This window comes from Micropterus dolomieu, linkage group LG14 (genome assembly GCF_021292245.1).
Source record: "Micropterus dolomieu isolate WLL.071019.BEF.003 ecotype Adirondacks linkage group LG14, ASM2129224v1, whole genome shotgun sequence".
Lineage (NCBI taxonomy): Eukaryota > Metazoa > Chordata > Actinopteri > Centrarchiformes > Centrarchidae > Micropterus > Micropterus dolomieu.
This window is the reverse complement of record NC_060163.1, coordinates 2,367,934-2,388,625: the sequence shown is the minus strand read 5'-3', so window position 1 is coordinate 2,388,625 and position 20,692 is coordinate 2,367,934. Positions and strand designations below refer to the sequence as shown.

General features: G+C 38.9%; 1 protein-coding gene across 1 annotated transcript in view; it reads right to left on the bottom strand.

Annotated features, from left to right (window-relative positions):
• The window catches only part of ryr2a (ryanodine receptor 2a (cardiac)), a 195,588-nt gene that overhangs the window by 18,307 nt on the left and 156,589 nt on the right, over window positions 1-20,692 (bottom strand). The window contains exons 86-100 of the mRNA XM_046068849.1: window positions 20,061-20,140; window positions 18,640-18,716; window positions 17,009-17,082; window positions 11,551-11,631; window positions 10,401-10,489; window positions 7,997-8,125; window positions 7,517-7,621; window positions 6,181-6,262; window positions 3,943-4,101; window positions 3,639-3,793; window positions 2,836-3,051; window positions 2,446-2,718; window positions 1,566-1,772; window positions 1,166-1,480; window positions 168-235 (exon numbers count right to left, since the gene is read on the bottom strand). Coding sequence (XP_045924805.1) covers window positions 168-235; window positions 1,166-1,480; window positions 1,566-1,772; window positions 2,446-2,718; window positions 2,836-3,051; window positions 3,639-3,793; window positions 3,943-4,101; window positions 6,181-6,262; window positions 7,517-7,621; window positions 7,997-8,125; window positions 10,401-10,489; window positions 11,551-11,631; window positions 17,009-17,082; window positions 18,640-18,716; window positions 20,061-20,140 — 2,110 coding nt within the window. The remainder of the gene's footprint in view (window positions 1-167; window positions 236-1,165; window positions 1,481-1,565; window positions 1,773-2,445; window positions 2,719-2,835; window positions 3,052-3,638; window positions 3,794-3,942; window positions 4,102-6,180; window positions 6,263-7,516; window positions 7,622-7,996; window positions 8,126-10,400; window positions 10,490-11,550; window positions 11,632-17,008; window positions 17,083-18,639; window positions 18,717-20,060; window positions 20,141-20,692) is intronic.

Here is a 20,692-nt window from a genome sequence, read left to right as displayed (position 1 = left end):
GTGTCAGGCTGTAACCCTTCTGTTCTGCTGTTTAACGGCATTTCATAGCTGTGTCCCAACTGTACTGTACTGTAACATCTCCACTGTCCACACATGGTGTGTTTTTGTCAGCCACCATAGTTACAATGGCCGGTGTAGCAATAGATAAATATAAAATATGAACATACTCTGTTTTCTCAGGTTCACAATCTGTGTCGGCTGTTGCTTCCTTCTCCTCTGAGGAAGAGCTCTTCGACTGAAACAGAAAACACTGTTAGACAATCAAGCCAAGTTTGTGGGTGGAGTGTTTGCTAGCAATGCTAAGCCCTGAAAACCTATTTTCTCAATCAGCTTCTTCTTCCTCTTCTTCTTATGACTGATCTTACATGACACACAAGTTTCTTTTTGTTCCTGTGCTCTTCTCACTGAGCAGAAGCAGGCAGGACTTGGAAGTGGGAAAACATGATGATACATACTATGCACCAATCAATGTTTAGCAACGTTTCAATAAGAATCTGACCGCAGTTCATGGATTTAATTACTTACAGTCAACAACACCCAGATATTCCTAATGAAGCAGATTTGTTTTTGACTATGAAACTCTTACTAAGAATGTTTTTATCCACACTTTAAACTGGATTGTTACTTATTTAGTCATGACTGTTCGGACCAAAAGTGGTGGACCGGCAATCAGACTGACAGTGACAGAAATCAAAATATCTCAGTAAATATTGGATAGATTGAAATCTATTGATCCTCTGACCATCATCGAGTCATCGTGTCCAACACTTTGGTTTATGACCAAATACACGCAAAACTGATGACATTCCCATCAGCCTCAGCTGCTTATTGCTAATTAGCACACCAAACACACTAAACTTAGACAGTGAACATGATAAACATTACACCTGTACATCACCATACTCACATTACCATTCAGTCTTGTTTTCCTTCTACGATACATGTTGTATTTTTGTGCAATTGACCACAATAGTGATGATGTATAGTTATACAGTTTTAAGAGACAAGTCCGAAAAGACATGAAGTTAAAATTTGGGATCTTTGATGATTTATTCTTGATTTGTCAATGAGGTTAAATAGGCTGGGTTAAAAAGAAACTGTAGAGAAAAAAAAGAAAGCAGTAAGCAAAAGAGCAAAAGTACATTAAACAATAACTTCGACTTACCGGATGCCTCCGTCTGAGCTCCGGTAGGGGTGCTGTGGGTGCACTTGATGGGGCCGGGGAAGGAACCGGGGAGTTTAGCAGTTCGGTCAGGGTGGCGTTGGGGTTATGTGGGGTGATCTTATACTGGCCCCCTTCTCTTCTTAAGTCTAGGCCAAAAATGTCTGACAGCAGCTCGGTCTCACTGGTGTTGACAGCCAGGTCAGCCAGGTCCTCCTTTGGGGAGCTGCGTTCAGAGGGTCTCTTCTCTCTGTCCTCCCCTTCGCCCCTGACCTCGTCCTGGGTGGGATCAGGCATGTTGGCCAGCAGCTCCGACACCTAGGGATGGAGGCGGTTTGTGTATTTAGAAGCAGCTCTTACTGTATTGAGTTTGTTTAACTTCTTTAGAATTATGTATAGTTACCTTTATGGTCTTGGCCCCCTCCACTAGATTGCCTCCCATGAAGGTGTTGTAGAAGATTCGACAAAATCCTCGGGCCACGCTGAAGGCCACATGGAGGAGGCCCAGCAACACAGACAAGTAGAAAGACACCAGGGTGGTGACCATGTCCTTCACTGTCATGTTCTTTATCCTCTTCACCTGCTTCTTCAAACTCTTCATGGACAGCACCTTAAAAGTGAGAAAGGTAGAAGAGAATTGTTTGTACAGTGGTACTTAACTGCTTCTTGTTGAGTAATAACATGGACTGTTCTATCCTCAAAATTTACACATGTAATGTGTCATGTATGTCATGTAACCCAATCAAACAGCAGCATCAGTCATGTTTACTTAAATAAGGTCCAACTGAGCCAAGCAGTGATGAGCAAGTTACGCCTCAGTCTTGTCAGCTGGTTTATCTGTTCGAAGTTTGGAAAAATGCAAAAAAGCACACAGCAATTCTCCTGACAGGCCTCACTGAGGGGGAAAAGTCCTTCAACTTAAGAGGAAGGGCTTCTCGAAACTAGTGTGGTATGTGAGTGTTGTCGTTTTGTCTCTTGGCTTCACACGTATCTATTCCTTCATACCTTCCCGACATCTTACCGGGGTATATGGGGAATATAACAGTATTCATGAGCCAAAGCTGTGCTGCTGCTGACAGAAGTTACTGTAGCTTGTATAACATTACATAGCCTACAATGCTGTGTGTCTAATATGCGGCTAGCCTTCTTAAACAGGTCTTGCGGACTTTACATACTTAAGGCCAAGAGAATAACCAATAGATAGATTCTTGCTGAAAGACCCGTCAGCACTTGTTGCCGTGGATACAGACACTTCAGTGGTTTGGTGCTGCGTGGGCTCTCACCTTTATCAGCAGCATGACGTTGTATTGCAGAGCTAACAGAGCCATGCGGACAGTGGTGACAGAGAAGAAGCCCATCTCAGGGTTGTCCTCATCCGGCTTCTCCCGCTCACTCTCCTCTTTGACTGCTGAGCGCTCACCAGCGTCAGACATCTGAGCCGCCAGCTGCATTTCAAAGATGGTGTCCTCGCAGAAATTGACAAAAAGCTCCATCTTCTCCTTCTCCCCTCCTTCATTCACCACATCAAAGATGAACTGACGCTTGGATTCTTTGACCTGGGCAGAAAGTAAAGAGGTGGGAGGAAGTTGTTGCCACTACTGAACACTGTAATCAGATCAAGTGATGTCTCTTTGAAGTGACATATTCTATATTCATTTATTCATGTGCTTTACCTGAGGTTTCTCCCACTGTGTTCGACTGGACTCACTGATCTCAAAGTAGACCCTCTCAATGCGCTTGGCGCTGCCCATGATCTCGATCCGGCCCAGGTAGGGTTGGAAGTAGTTGAGGACGCTCTCTGCCAGCTCCAGGAAGGTCTGCAGCCGGGTGTCATGAGGCATGTGCTCCGACAGGTTGGTCAGTAAAACCGCCACATTGAATCCAATGTCCTTTTGAATCACAGTTCCAAGGGGACAATAAAGCGATTATTGTCTTTTCAACAAAATCTTTTTCAACCCATTACATTACTCTAATTTGCAGGCTGTGATCCAACGCCCTTCAATAAAAAAAATAAGAAAATGAAAGTAAAAAAGTGCATCTGGCCAGTGACAGCCAACCCACACATGATGCATATACAGCATCCCACCAACCAATCCTTGGTTAAAACTTTCTATTACTTTCAGATACATGATGTGTAAGCATTTTGATGTGAATCAAACGAGTAGGAGACACCTCAATATGAAATGAAACTACACGCTAATTAATACAAGCAAGTGGAATCATTTTTATGCTCTCGAAAACCACTGATCAAAAAAATATCCCAACTCCTTTATCCAGTTCAAGAAATGAAAGGTAAAAAACAAAACAAAAAGACGACCGAAAATAGAAATAATGAGAGCTCTCCCACTAAACCCATGTTGAATTATCTAAAAATAGATTTTAATCATAGATTTTAATCATTCTGAAGGGCTTAGATTTGGACATTATAAGGCCCTTTGTAGACATTTTAAAGCTCTATAAACATCACAGCATTTACCTTGGCTGGCTCATGGAAGCGCTCAACAAATTCTTCGTAATCCAGAAGCTCATTCTCATCAGTCTCAGCACAGGAGAGCAGGAACTCCGTCTCAGACTGGGTGTAGTGTTTGTGGCTCTCCATGGCCTTGTGGAAGTCCCTCTTGGAGATGACACCTGTAAGTTCATTAATAAATCTATAAATCATCATCAGCTCTCTCCATGTCACTCTGGAAATCTTTTTATATGCAAATGATGCTGGTGCTTTGCCAATGACAAATATGAAGAATGAATATATGTATATAAATATGTTTTTAGAGCCTAGCCTTTTCCATCAGGGTCATACTCCTTGAAGGTGTCTGAGGAGGTCAGGTCTTTCAGTTTGAGGAACATGTCAAAGAACTTGAGGATCATCTCCACGTTGTTGGAGGACTCCACCAACATGTCCACCATCTGCTTCCCAATGGTCCCATTCACCACATTACCTGCCAAAGAAGACAACATATTTACACTGGAATGTTTGCATTTCCTGAAGAAAATGTGTGTGATTGCTGTAACTGCTGCTGTTGCTTCATGTACATTAATCGAAGTTCTATAAATTGTTGTAGGCAAATGTTTGTTGTCTCTGCCTCACAGTTCATGAGTAGGGCTGCAACGATTAGGCGACATAGTCGACGACGCCGTTTCTAAAAATTTGTTAACGTGAAATTTCATTGTCGACGTGTCGTTACAAAGATGCCATTTAAGGGAGCGATAACAATCTTCTCATTAAGAACATTTCTGGTTGTTCATTTCTAAAGGCAATGCACTGCAGGAAGTGCTGGGGGCAGTATTGCTTCTATTTACTGCCATGACTGCTTGACTGTAAGACTACTCACGAAGAAGAAGCTTTCATGCTAGAAGCGGAAAGCAACGGAGAAAAAAGCTAACAGCAGAACGGTTTTGTGTTTTTACAAGTTTTGTACGCTATTATATCACTAAATATACTTTTGAGAAGTTTTGAGGCAGTGAGGTTAGCGGTGCCAGCCGGCCGGCCAGTCACGCCCACAGAGCCCTCTGGTCCCAGTTACACAGACCACTGTAGCAACAACAACAGAGCAGCAATGACAGACGAAAGGCCACAACTGTAAGATAGTTTCAATGTTCGTACCGCTGACATTCTGTCTTTACAATTTGAGTAATGGTTTAATATTTTAAAGTAAATCAACATCTAGCTCATAATGTAGCCTACAGAACATTCTCCACTTATAAAATTTATAAGCACTTTGGAAAAATAAAGAAAAATTACATAAGTATTATGAAAGGGGGCTGTTGCTTTATTATTCTAAATAGACATTACATTGTTAATGTACAGTTGTAGTTTTAGTACTTGCTTTTAATGTGCTTTTATTTTATATAGTTCGAAAGCAAAAATATTTGTTAAAAAGTTACACCTTTTAAAGTTAAAACCTACTTGGCAATAAATCAGATTATGAGCTTATGTTTTGGGTGATAAAGCCGGGCTGTCATCTTGGAGCGGCCTCTTCATAGTTCTTTGCATTCTTTGTTTTGAGGTCTCATGGAAGGTGCTGGCTAAGAGAACACTCTTCTAGTTGTGTTAGCAAACACCTTAAGTGCAATAGTAAATCAGTGAATTATAGGAGTATCCTACGCTGTCTTGTCTTCTTCACTGGTTTCCCCCTGGTGTTGATAATGGTGTTAATTCTGAATAGTAAACCTTGTTCAATTAATGGTAAGGTGAGCTAGTTAGGCTGTGTGTTGGAGATCAGTAATTCACTTGAAAGATATTTAATTAAATGGTTTAATTAGGGTTAGGGGGTGACTATGAAAATAATCAATAGTTGCAGCCCTACTCATGAGTCATTGACCAGAACACAGTATTTTAGAACTTCCCGCAAGGTAAAGCTACTGGTGCCAAGTTGTACACATGCCATGGTTCTGTACCAAGTTTAATTTTTATTAAAGAAAATAGAATTGTAGAAATCATGTTTTAATGTTACTGTAGCGTCACCTCTGGGTAGAATTGTATGAAATGTTACGCACTTATGCAGTGTAGCTGTATGTACAACATGCCATATTTGGTTGCAATCCAATTTAGCTTAAGAGTGCATCAGGCCATGCCTTCAAAAGTTTAAAAGTAAGTGATACCTAAAAACAAACTAATATATTTTATTCGGGGTTATCTAAATATGGGATGTCCCATGTTTGGTGAAGATTGGATGAAATATATGGCAAGAATGAAATATGTTTACAGAAAAAAGGATTAAAGATTTTGATGAATATCCGCAGTCCCATAGACGGCCATTCAAAAAAATGATATGTTTAATATTCATATCTCAATAACTGTAACAGATATTAAAAAGAAAAGTAATTACAAAATGTGTGAGCAGAAGTGATCCAAAAAATGTTTTGAGGGAGTGAATTCTCGAATATTTGCTTTTTCTGAAGAATATATGTGCTTTGCAAACACTGTGACCTTGTGTTTCTGTCATTCAATCAGCTTGTCCAGCAAGGCCCTCCTGCTTCAATATATAATACAGATCTAGTCATGAATACAAACCTACCCTCCAGCATAGACAGCAGCATGACCACCATATCTTTCTGCAGATCCATCAGTTCCTTCAGTAACTCAATCTGACTGGAGTCCTGAGGTGAAAGAAGAAAGAAAAAGATGTGTTAAGATTGCCCCTTGCATCTACACTCAACCAATTTAGAAAGAACAACCCCAGAAAGGCTTCTTGCATTGTTCACTGTCTGTCTGAAATGTATTATATTTGATTGATATTTGGTAGAATTTGGTAGGTATGGTAGGGACGCTATCTATACCCAGCGATTACTGAATCATTCCTAGCAATAATTTTGATAAAAATATGAAAGTATAAAAAAATAGTTATAAGATCTTGTTCTCTATACCCCCACGCCTGTAGCCACAGCTCTTTTTTACTGTCAAAATATTTCATATGAATATAAATTATGACCTTATATAACCACTGAATACTGAATCTTTCCATAGCTACCCCGTCCCCTCACACACACCTGACACACTTAGCGACTTTTCAGACCGTCATTGACTTTATTTCTAAAAAACAACTAGTAATTTCTTTCCCTGCATACTGCTCAGAGTATCTCAGTCAGCGTCTCTCCCTCTCCCTCTCCCACGGTGCGCAAGCAGGCAGGAGTGCGAGTGAGTTACTATGGTTACGGGAAACGTTGCGCTTCAAGTGGTTTTCAGGGTTTCACGGTACATTTTAATTTCATGATATGTTGAAAGCATATTGAGAATAACATTACATGAAGGACACTGCTGAGAGTAGTATACAATAGAAACAGGAAATTACATTGAATTGTCGCCAGCAAGTGTTGTCCCACCTTTTCTGTGATCTGAAATGTCGTTGCATCTTAAAAATCTCCAAATTTAACATTGGAATTGACACAGTAAAGGCCAAATGCATCTATGTAGTTTAATGTACTGTATAACAAGAAGGACATTGTGATATGTTTTATCATCACGTTCAGGTGCAGGAGTTTACGACTTCCAGATGGTGAAAATGGTGAAATTGGCTGGTGGTTAAAGGTATTGGCTGTAGTAATCAAAACCCTTAATTTATTCTTTGTCCCAGCCTTTACCTATGGCCTTAAAGTGGCCAAGATGAGGTTTCTTCTCAGTGTGGCTGGTTGCACCAGTTGAGGTGGTAAGAATGCATGTTTGCTGCCTCTCACTGGGGACATTTCAGTCATAAGTGCATTTTTGGGCACTTTTTCCCCACATTAAGTACAATGCAAATGTGTGGAGAGGGAGGTGATGACATGCAGTAATGGTCCGTGGCTGGACTCAAACTGTAGATGCAACTACAATGTCAGTATCTTAGACCCCTAGCCCACACTGTGACTTTAACTTACCTGAGACAATTTCATCTGCATGTGAGCAAAGACATGTAGAAAACCAACCACAGCATCCCAGAGGCGACTATGGGCCAAACTTTGCTGGTTGCCAGTACACGGACCCTGCAGCACCACCACAATCACATCACAACCAACAATTAGCTTTAAATGAAAGTATGTGAGCATTGCAATATTGTCTTCGGCCAACACAATCCATATTGTATTATTGTAATAATGAGTGTAAATATTTCCTCAAACTCTGCCTCAAATTAATATGATCAATAGTAAGGAAACGATCTGCCTTACTTGACTTTAGCATCTGAATAAAGCAACAGCTCATTTTGGTGAAAAAGGAAATCTAATAATTACCTCTTACTAATTATGACACCTTCAATTTGGATTGTTCAAGACCTTTTCATCAGCTTTTGAAAACTCTCAGGTGCCAGTTGATTCTATGTAACAGCGATTTCAATAGTAGTAGTAACTAACTTCTCGTACCTGGATGTACTCTGTGAGTGTATTGAAAACCTGCTTGGCCACATTTATTGCCTTGGAGAAATTCCTCTGGCCCTGCTCGTCAATAACATCTTTCCCAGAATAATACCAGTAGAAATCACTGATAGACTCCTGAAGGAGAGCGAGGAAGTGGGGTCAAAGAAGACAAGAATGATCAGATTAACTTTGAGTAAATAAAACAACGATACTGTTTTCAACAGTTTTGTTGTGTCATGTATAAACAACAGCAAGCAGAAGAAAAAAGAGAAAAGTCAAAGTTGAATAACAACATTTTAGAACATATATAACATTTTGTTTTTTTAGTTTTGGCCTCATTTTAAAAGTTACAGTGTTACAATGATTTCACACACAGGAACCTTTCATTTAGATATACAGACAGAACACTTCACTTGTTTCTAAACCATGTCTTTGGTTGATAAAGTGAACATTCACAAACTCTAACTTATAATCATAAACTGCATTGCTTAACTGCAAGTAAGTAACAGTTCAATAGAAACCAGAAGGTGGCTCTGCAAGACAATACAGTGCACGGTCTCCACAGTAGTCTGATACTGTGGGTGCTTCTCAAGTCTCTTAATTGCATCCACGTTTCCCTCACTTGCATCTTTTCCTTGAGTCTTAGTCCCGACCCACCAGGGATGCATGGAGAGACGCAAGGAAACCAAGCCAGGAGAGAAGGGACAGGGAAATAGGTTTTTAGAGACATGAGACGTCCTTTCCTCCAATGCGTCACATGAAGCGACATCCATTTCTGATGATGGCAGCAGCTGATCACAGCTGGATCAGCGGTCAGTTGGCTCTAACAGCTGCAGAGACTTTTGATGGAGTTTGTGTCTGCACACAAGTGCACTGTTCTGATACTAATAAAGTCTCAGTTATCAGTGCAAAGCAGCATGATTCTCTCTGTAGCTGTTATCTGTTTAACAAACACCTGCACATGAATAATTTCTACTGGCACAATGCTTATATTATCTGCATTTATAGGCTATTTATTGATTCTGATTGTGAATTCGTTATTGAATAACCCAGAATATGATGTCTTGTGATTTATTAGGCTAAAGGTTTAAGAGAAATTGAAATGATGTAACTCTAAGTCAACACTCAGTTTTAGGCTTTCAGTTTATTTCCACTAGCCTACTGCATAGGCTACATTAAATTTATGCAAGTCACATCACTCGTCACCGATCGATCACTGCGTTCCATCATATCAATCCGACGCCTTTCTTTTAGCATAGCGGCTTTCATTCATACTTTCATCAGCTGATTTTACTCGCAGAGCCACCGGCTGCTTTCATCAGATGCAGTAGGTGAGATGGCTGGATGAGCGGCTTTATTTTATAGTGGTCTATTTGGACTAAACACAAGAATGAGCAGCCTCGCATGTGACTGAATAGAAATGACGATAAATTATGTAAAACATGTTTATTGCTGACAGACTCTCTTTCTGACTTTAATTGTCTCCATAATAAAAGTTGACTTGAGAAATTAAAGAAAGAAAACTCTTTCTAATAAATGAAGAAAGTTGTGTGTGGGGCTTTTGTTGTTCTGACCTACAATGAACTCAGATTTTAACTAGACAGTGAATCATAAAACAAATCAAATATAGTAACTCTTTACAGAGATGCACTTGACTTTAATGTTATCTGATCGTGCATCAGATCAGTCCGATCAGCTGTCCAATCAATATAACGGCTACCCAGTAAGGGGGCGTGTCGGTCAGTAAAAGACTTCCGCGAAGGATGCATCATATCTCCTCAGAGATCGCTCCTTGATCCTCAGAGCGCAAATAAGAGCTTTGGGACGGTCTGCAAGATGGCGGAGCTGAACAACTTCCGAGCGAGGAGCGAGGAAACACAAATAAGAGACTTGAGAAGCACCCTGTGTCTTTTTTGCACTGGGGGTTGTGCATGGGTCACGAATCCAAATGGCTTGCTGGGAAAAGGTGTGTGCCTAGGTAAAGGTAACATCTCACGATAATGAATGCTTAGGACGTTGTCATTAGGGTCACCATCTGAATACTTTGTTAACTGGGTTGAACTGTACTTGGTGCTGCATGTCTGTGTCTCTGCAAAGGATGGGACATAATATGGTGGTGGTCGGCAATAGGCGGCCCGCGAGCCAGGACCGGCCAGATAGCTTTGATAGCAGAAAAATAAAAAATAAATAAATTGATAGTGGCTGGTATTGAAATAGATCTCAGTCATGACAGATACAGTTACTCACACAACCACTTCCTCTTAAGTGATTGTGCCTCCAAAATAAAAGCAACAATGCTTTATGACAAGTTTTTTGAGAGCTTTTATTTTGAAGAGTTCTAAACGACATTCAAAAGACACTGTACAATACATCCTTTATGAGCCAGCAGAAGTGAACAAAAGGAGCTAACCTGTACTCTGAGGAGGTAGTCAACAGTAGAGATAATGATGTTGACAGTCGTATTGTTCCCTGTTTGTGTCCTCAAGTAGTTCTGGAAGTCTGAAACAGGATATCACAAAATGCTTCTAAAGTGTGTTCAGAAGAATAAATACAGTAATGGTGGACATGGAATTAAAATATTGCAGAACATCGTATGTTACGTCTTGGACATCAGAATTAAATCTTCAGAGAGGAAAGCTTAGTGTCCAAAATATAGTGGGTCACGCTCTGAGTAAATGTGCATTAATCAACCACTATCATCACTAGATCAGTGGTCGGCAACAGGAGGCCCTGGGTTGAACTGTACTTGGTGCTGCATGTCTGTGTCTCTGCAAAGGATGGGACATAATAATAATAATATGGTGGTGGTCGGCAATAGGCGGCCTGCGGGCCAGGACCGGTCAGATTACTTTAATAGTGGCAAAAATAAAATAAAAATAATAGTGGCTGGTGCTGAAACAGATCTCAGTCATGAGACAATCACTTAAAGACATTCTTTTAAATGAATGTGCCTACAAAATAAAAGTGCGAGATTGTTTTTGCAGCAGTACTTTATGTCCTGTTTAACTGAGAGCTTTTACTTTGAAAAGTTCTGAAGGAAATTCAAAAGAGTCTCTGGCTTGCTTGACACACCTCTGAAAAAGCCGTCAGAAAATGTGAGATCAGATTCTTTTTTTCTGAATGAAAAAAGCAGGAATTTCCTCTGCCTGGAGATACTGGGGAAATGAAAATAAGCTCCATAGCTTGATGTGGACCAATCGCCACACACTCCTGCACATGCTTAATTGTGCTTGATGTAAAACAATCTCTTCCTAATCAATTTGTTGAAAAGGTAGGGAGCAATTACTGGCAGCAAGCAAGGAGTGAACACACAACCCCTCAAACAGAAGTCCTGTGCACTACTAACTGAGCTAAGGAGGCACATGGTGTAATGATAGATCATAAATAATTAATTGAATATGTTCTGGCCTGCCATCTAATGACTTGAGAAAATTTTGGCCCGATGCCAGACTTATTTGCTGACCCCTGCACTAGATCATTAGGAAATGTACCCAAAATGCAGATGCTCAGCTATATCCCTAGGTCGAAATCAGTAAGAAACAGAGATCTTGCACACACACCTGAGTTGTGTCCTTCACAGAGCAGCTGCAGGAAGCGGAAAAGGTCACAGGTGAACTCATCATCCTGCATGACCTTCTCACCTGGCCGGAGAGAGGAAACACACACGCACGCGTACAGAGACAGACACACATGCAGACACACATATGCACAAGCCCATACACAGGTATGCACAATGTTCACACAAGAACACGGGCATGTGCAAACACACACACACACATTCACATAAACAGACACACATACAAATAAAAAAAGTCAGAGAACAGAGCAGACAAAAGCAGACAACATACAGGAAAGGGATAGACAAACAAGAAGATGGAGTATTAAAAAGAGAGGGAGCTAATGTGAGGAAATCCCCAGTGTCTGTTTTCAGTCCGTGTAAGGTGTATGATCATAATACACCATTCTTTCCCAACAAAAACACACACACACACACACACACTTTTGGATGAGCAGTGGGCAGCCACTGTACTTAGAGGTGGACTGAAATGGATTGGTTTTTAAACTGCAGCATTTTTTTACAGTTTTTACAGTCAGGTCTGGATCAAGGCTCTTTTCATGTTTTCACAAAGCCGGTTTGGTTTACAGAAAACATGTTGCTTGCTGCTTGCCATTGTAGATTCTGCAGAGATTACAAATACACTCAGGAAGTAGAGAACAGCTGCTCTGACTGTGCTAAAATGCTGCTTTGAACCATAGAATGCAAAAGGAAAAGAGGGTCAGAGAAAGGAAGATGAGACACTACACAATAACTTATACAATAACATCAAAATAAACATTAACAGAACACATCCATACAATATGACAAATACAACAAAGTGAACTGGGCTGAGGGAGGATAATCTGTAGGTTTGAAACAAGGCTGAAAGTGCAACATGTTCCTAACTATACATCAGTCCCGCCAGGATGTCAGAGATTAGTGTTGTGCCCAAAATTACTGAATTTGTGCTGACTATTGTGGATGTCCACTTGTGTAATGAAAAAACAAAAATGCATCCGATTGTATCCACTAAAAAATATGAGAATTCAATTGTTATGTCTAAGTAAGGAGGTCCATACACCACTCTCCCCAGCCATGTCCTCCAGCTCTTACAGGTGGACTCCAAGTTGGTGGCATATCAAATATGCAATCCCTCTAGTGTGTTTTGGGTCTTCAAGGGGTCTCCTTCCAGTTGTATATACCCAGACTACCTCAAAAGGGATGCATCGAGGGGGTAGCTGTGTCCGTGATCTTGTTCTTTCTGTAATTACCCAAAGCTCTGTACTCTGCACTGTTTTCTAGCAGAGTACCATGACATCAGATTTGGGGGTGCTGGTTCTCTTCCTGGCCACTTCACTAACGCAGTGATACAGTCCAGAGGTCATGATACAAGACACGCTCTACTTGTCAGCTTGAACCTTGCGATTCTGTCTCTTAAACAAGGTTAAACAAGGACCAGACGGTACATAGTAACGGCATAGGCTAAGCCAGACAGGCAATGCCAGGCTAGGAAAATTAAGTCATTTGCAAGATTAGACCAGAAATTCTGTAAGGATAGGACAAAATTGCTAGCTCACATAAATAATTTGAGGATTGGTTGAATTTGTGTTGATTCGCTTGTTAGCAAAGTCTTACTGTAAATTCCTGGATGGACTGATATATGGAGTCGGTACATCTTAACATTTACTCTCTCACCGATTTTACAGTTAGTGTTACTATAGCAATAAAACTCACTACTGAATATTTTTGTAGATATGATAATTTGTGTTAATCAATAGCGATGATATAATATCTCAAATAACCTAACACTGTATTTATTACCAAAACAGATATCTGTTGTTGTTTTTTCAATGACATTTGATGTATTTCTAAAATTGTAAGAATAAGGTGAAATAATATGTAGTGATTTTGTAAAGGCACTTTCAAGCTTATTCCCAACACGACGATAAACCAGATGAGTGGAATACAGTTTTCACAGTTGGAAAAGGATTTGACCACATTAACTTTTTCCCCCCTTAAATCCAAGTAAATCTCTGACGGGGAATAAAGATTATAAAAAAAGACACACTAAATATGTGGTGTACAGTAAATGCACATAAAAGTTCTTCTAGGTTGTAACACACAGTATAATGCACGACTACAACTACAACCATATCATGAATTTAAAATACTGTGGTGAAAATAAGTAAAAAAATAAAACTCATAAAAAAAGCATTATTACTCAAATTAATTATTTTTCACATAAGCACAACAGTCATGGAGGACAAGTACACTGACTACAGAACACAGCTCAGCCAGCACACAGAGAGAAGAGAAGAAAGAAGATGTATGGCCAAAAACAGAATGGATGAAAAGGTGAGACGAGAGAAATAAACAGGGCTGCAACTACTTGCAATTTGTGTGTGTGTGTGTGTGCACTTTATCCTGTACTAATACTGAACGTACTAATGTACTACACTAACAAAAGCTAAACATTAGAACCCCCAAGAAGGGAGAATTAACAGCAGGACTGTTTTATTAGGCTGCACGGTTTTAGCTAGGTGCAGCTAATAAACTGGCAACTGAGTATATGATTGATAAGATTGTATTAATCCTTGTTCAAACTGGCTAATCTCTAATAAAGTATTTCTGTAAACAAGAGAGGTAATTGATAGATAAACATCCGATTCCATCACAAGATTTAAACATAACCTAGAATAGTATGATATCATAAATGTACATGCCAAACGTGTCAGCAAACATTTGGCAAAAGCACATTCCAGCAGACACAGAGCAACAGTAGCATTCGTCCAGAGTTGTGTTTGTGTCCACCTGATGAGCGCTGTGACTGAACCAAAACAGTAAAGTTGTGGGTTGTAATGGTGCAAATTCTTTGTGGATTTCTCATTATGCCCCCTTTCGCATTATACATACTCATTTGATCCATATGTATTACAAAAATAGGGATGCAGCGAGTGGAGCTTTAATCTGCCATGTTTGGTATTTTTCATACTCTTTGCAGCCCCAAGAGAGTGAGTCGAAAAGAACAGAGATAGTGGCTGAGAACACACAGGGGATTGTACACTTCACAACAGATAACAACCAGCACAATAACCATCTCCATTACTGAGACAAAACAACCAGCTGACTTTAGGTTGACCGAGAGGGTGGGGGTGTAGGATGAGGGTGGGGGAAGGTAAATCGTAATATTAGTGATATTTAGAATGTGCCAGATACTGTACAAATCCTGAGAGGAAGGCATACATGGGTTCTGTTTTAGACGGCAGGTTTTGACACTACAGCTACATTCTACTACTTCTGCCTGAACATGTCTGGATTTTTAAATCTTAACATCTACATGGTTTGTACCAAAACAAGGCGTCATAATATCATCTTCAGTTTGTTTAATGTGGACGAGAATGACATGACACATTTTACGTAAAAATTCATTAGTGAACCAAGACTCTAAACATAAAAAGACCAACTACAAACCAACCAGAGTGAGTTACAATTGGCCAAACAACAAAAAAAAGATTAGACTGGTGAGGGTAAGGCAGAAAAGTATCTACAAGCATCAGGTTAGAAGGTCTACACTCAGGACCTGGACAGAACTGACACAACTACTAACCAACTGTAGTGAAAGAGAGAGAGAGAGACCAATCAACACACAGTAAAATGGCAGGAGGCATAATTACCACGCTCATGAGTGATGACTGAGGAAGGGAAGAAAGTGCAGTAAACCAAAATGAGAAAAGGAAAACAGGGGGAAGAAAGAAAGAGAGAAAGAAAGTAAGAAACAAAGAAAAAGATTACATATAGGGAAAAGAGCTTAGATTCTTCCGAATTTAGTTTGGTTTGGTCAACATGGAACAAATAATAATGTGTTGACAGAAAACCTGTTCAGCCAATAAAACTCAGTAAGACTTGAAAATCTAAAACAATATATTACACCGAGCCCTTGTGCTTTTATTGTGGATGTGCATCCACGGTGAACCTGTTTTGATAACAGTGCCTGTGATTACGTTGTATTTACATGCGTACATAAGACATTAATGAGGAAATAGAAAAACATTATCAGCTGTAGTTAGTGCCATGGCTTTTTGCTGTAATAGGTGCAGGAGATTAATATAAAGTCAATTTTAGTAATTACTGGTTTAGGAAGGGTTTTTCTTAATTCTACACATAAAGGTTTGGACTAAAATAATTCAGTTCAGAAAAAAATGCCATACGGTTGGATAAACACCTCATTATGAGCAGCAACGTGAAAAAGGCTGTATTTATTGTAATATGTTATATGTATTTACTTGATATTTAAACAGTCATGATCTACTTGACTAAACCAAGAAATATAGCAGTAATATTAATATAGCAATGGCTAGCACAAAAAGGCATTTATGTTGTGACAGACATTATCTATATCACACAACAATCCAACAAGGAATTTTACATGCTTAATGATTGTAGACTATCAAGACCTATTTGACACTAAAGGTTGGTGTCGATAAGTATGTTAAAGCAGAATAGAAATTTCCCCACAGAGAAGTGATTATACTTGTAATTATACTTGAAATGTCATATCCTGTAACAGTATTTACCTTTTTAAACCAGAAATTACTTAAAACTAACATGGGTGCTGCACCTCTTATAACATGTTCATAAGTTATGCACCAATAATTACCTGTTATTATCCAGGAGTTAGTAGCAGTTGGTTTGCAAGTTATTACTGTATTTTAAAATCTACTACTACAGAATAATATAACAAAGGAGAATGTCCTACACTGTTATAGGTTAGCTACATGAAAGTAACTGATTTGAATTTTGAAAAGTATCCGTATGCAATCTAAAGGATGACTGAACATTTGACAAATGTGTACACACAGAATAGGCAAAACATAAACACATACAATTGTACACTAGAAAATCATTCTCGATAATGTATATGAACCATAGGTAGTACTGCATTACTACTCGATAAAAATCAACAAAATGCTTAACCAAAGTGATGACGACAGGATAAATGGGACAAAGCAAGATGAAAAAAGTTTCCGACAAAGGATGAAAAGAACCTCATGTATCAAAAATAACAAACAAGATGTGACACCCATGAGTATACTTTTCTTAGAATGACTACTTAAATGATCCCTTTCTACCACTCCAGGACATGCTAAAGCAAATGCTTTCACAATTTTAATGGGAAACTTATATAGTATTTTGAAATGGAAGAAGAAAGGTTTTTCCTTCAGCTACCATAGAATAAAACATTTAGTATTCTACTATGAAACCAATGCTTTCAGCAAGCAGTGCCGTCTTGGTTTTTATAGGTACCATCCTTAGGTTAATTAGAGAGACATTTAAGATTTTTACCTGCACCTGGTGAAGAAAAGCATTTTAATATCAACATACCGTACTACAGAAAAAGAAATATTCATTGACGTTTAATGTCAATTGCTATGGCCGTTCAACAATATAAATCGCTGAGGTGTAAACATAGTGAAGCTTACCTGATCCCTCCTCTGTCACCATTCCCAGTCCTTCTGCTTTGTTCTGCCTCTCAAATGCATTGAGATCCAGAACACTGAAACAAAGACAAATGTTTATCGTTGATCTCCAGAACACTGTTTTCACCCAGATATTGATGGATTTTGTCACTCCTATTATTATTCTTTGTCTTACATCTACTTGGTGAGCAATCATGTTCTACGCTTTGGAACAGTTCCCATAATTCATTGGGTGATGTAAACAGGAAGTATAATGTGATTTGGTGGAAACCTACACTACACTATCTATACTACCTATATGTATCACCTTACATTTATCAGTAGTAAGTGCTTTAATCAGTGTGTGATATATGTACCAACTTAGGTATGTATCCCTTAATGCTTTAAAGGAGACATGGCCTGTTTCTGTTTGTGTCTGAAATGACTTGGCCTGGCTTGGTTAGAAGGTTTCTGCATGTTATTGAATGATAATTATAGTAGTAAAAACATACATGTATGCTCATATTCATGCAGTTACTGAAATCATATTTTATCTTATATCTTATTAGAAGCAAACACTCACATGTGCTTAACACTCACGCTTATTAAAATTATTCTTAAAGTTTAAAAGGAAGCCAGATGTTTCCTATTATTGAGTTTATGTTCCTGCAACAGGTCATGATGACCGGACCTTAAATACAACCAGAGTTGCCAAATATGTCAATTTGATAAGTGAGAATATTCTGCGTCATTGTAACAGGCTGCCATGATGGATTTTCCAAATGTCCAAATATGGTTAAGTAATCATCTAGAGGTTGTAATGAGAAAATGACAGGGGTGGAGAAGATCTGACTTCCTGTACTAAAGTAAGTTATGCTATAACTCAGGTCTTTGTTCACTAAATAAAGAACTCATCTCATCTGTCTTCACAAGATTGTTATCATTCGGGAAACAAGAAATCCATGACAAAAATGGCGTCACAACGAGGACCCGGTGAGAAACTCTGTGCTTGTCGTTCATTTGTTCCTGTCTGTTCACGGTTGGTCTGTGAATGTCCTGTCTATAGAATCCGTGTTTCTGCATGGTTGTCCCATTTCCTGTTTTAGTTTGGTAATCATGTTGGTTACACGCTTTGTTTCCTGTTGTCTTGATTACCCTAATATGTTCCACCTGTTTTGTTTCCCTTCCTGTTTGTGTGCATATTGTCCAAGTCCCCACTACCTGGTATTGCGTCATCTTTGTGAATGTCCTGGAATTACCTGGTGTTTTCAACTTTGGGATGTTGGAACATTTTGCCTTTGGTTTTATGCTTTTCACTGCTTGGACATACATCTACCACCCATTGCATGTAAGCCTGATCTGGCCCAACAATCTGTTTTTGCTGCTGTGGCATTCGGCCGATCCTGACATCAAGAAAAAATATTCAAAGCTTCCTAGAATAACCACAGTTAAAGGAATAACTAAAGATCAAGAAGATAAGAAAAATAAATAAATAGTACAATGTAAAATAAAAAGCATTAGGCAAATTTTAATTTAGTGAGAGATTTTTGTCAGTCGGGAAAACAAGAAATCCACAACCCTAACACGGATTCAGTGAGCCCTGTTTTTGTCGTTATATTTGCTTCAGTCCTGAAGCAGCACGAGTTTGTAGTTACCTGCATGACTGCATCAGACCAGCCAGACTCTGAAAAAAGCCCACATCCTTTTTGTCTTTCAGATAATCCAACATTTTCTGTCAAAGAGACAGAGAGAGACGATGAGAGAATACGATACAGTAGCTGATATGTATTTTAGACCCAATTCTGATTTTAAACAAGTACAGGAGGTGGACACAATGATATGAAAAACTATACATTACGGTCTTAACCTGTCATTAAGATGAAACAGCACCTCTCTGACAGGGTCTCAACAAACACAACACAATGCAGGAATACAGAATGGGATTACATATATTGTACATTTGTACATATTCCTATTTAGACCAGTACAACAGCTGTGCCATAACATTTATCTTTACAAATGTCATAATATTCAGATTTTGTTGTTGTTGTCAGAAATGTGTTAATTCAATTATGTGTTCATCATTGAGTCATAGTTGTAGGTCATTAACTTTGACCTCAGTGCTACAACACATAATTCAGTTAACATATCTTGACAGTAGGGCTGCGCTATAAAACTATCTTGATACAGGATTGTGATATTTATGTGCATAATAATAAACTTTTTACTTGATATGCACAGACCTTAGGCTGCAACTCATTGCAAGTTGGAAGTTAATCATTGTAGTAGGTATTCCCCAGTTCCAATCTAAATGCGTCCCAATGCATCTCCTCGGAAAAACATGGTCGCCCGTAGCAAACTGATGTTTGTATGGCAAGTTTACAAACTGCAAAAGCATCTACTGAGGACCTATATCAATTACCACAGCACCATTAACAAAGAGAATGCCGTATATAAAGTCAGCTGACCTGCTGGTCTTTGCTCACTACAATATCGTACATGTGAAAGTGGATGTCTTTTGATAAAAAGGAGAAACATTTGTGAAACCGAGGGGCACAAAAGCGATGGTTAAAGTGAACTTATGAAGTTACCATCCGAAGCTGAAATGCCAAAAAAAGCTAACACAATGACAATTATATGGAAGCGGTTTGGATATCTCAAAATTGACAAAGTACAAATTTAGATGGTGTGCAAACTATGCCATAGGCCGGTACCAAGAAGGGAAACACAAAAAGTATTTTCCATTTCCTGGAAAGGTACCATCCCAACTACTACATGGGAGGATAATTTTATATACATTTGTTTATCACTAAATATTTCTAAACTAAGCTATGTTTGCACAGTTAATTGTTTTCATTATTGTATTCTGTTTTCTATTTAAGTAAACTATTCTAAAGTTGAACTATTATTACTATATATATTGCCCAGACCTACCTTGACACAAAACCTAAATATTATATAGGCAGAACAGCTGTCTTTGCATTCAAATTTACAGATTTCAAATACAATGCCAACAGTAACAATATTAGAACAATCACAAACCGGTCAACCGGTCAGAAACAGAAGTAACACATACCTGCTGTACAGTAGAGTTTCCTCCATTGAGAATAGCTATACCCAGCTTCAGAGTAGAGGCCACCATGGGACCCATCTCACCTGGTAAAAAGGAAACGCACAATGAAAAAAAGAGTCCTAACAATATTCCTGGAATTCCTTCATAATAATAATAATCCTTATTTGTAGAGCACTTTTCAAAAACAAGTTACAAAGTGCTTTAACAAGTGTAAAGAATAATACAAAAAAAAGATAAGAGCATGAAAATTTAATATAAAATTAGTAAAATACAATAAAATAAAAGGGATAAAATAAAGTCAAATAAGATCGGGAAAAGCTCTCCTATAAAAGTATGTTTTAAGAAGGGACTTAAAAGAGTTCACTGACTCAGCCGACCTGATTTCCTCGGGCAGGCTGTTCCAGAGCCTCGGGGCCCTGACAGCAAACGCTCTGTCCCCTTTAGTTTTCAGTCGAGACTCTGGAACAGACAACAGACCTCTGCCCGAGAATCTCAAGGTACGTGCTGGTGCGTATGGGACTAAAAGGTCAGAAATATAACAAGGCGAGAGGCCATGAAGAGCTTTAAAAGTGATCAATAGAATTTTAAAGTCAATTCTAAAACATACTGGGAGCCAGTGTAATGAAGCTAAAATA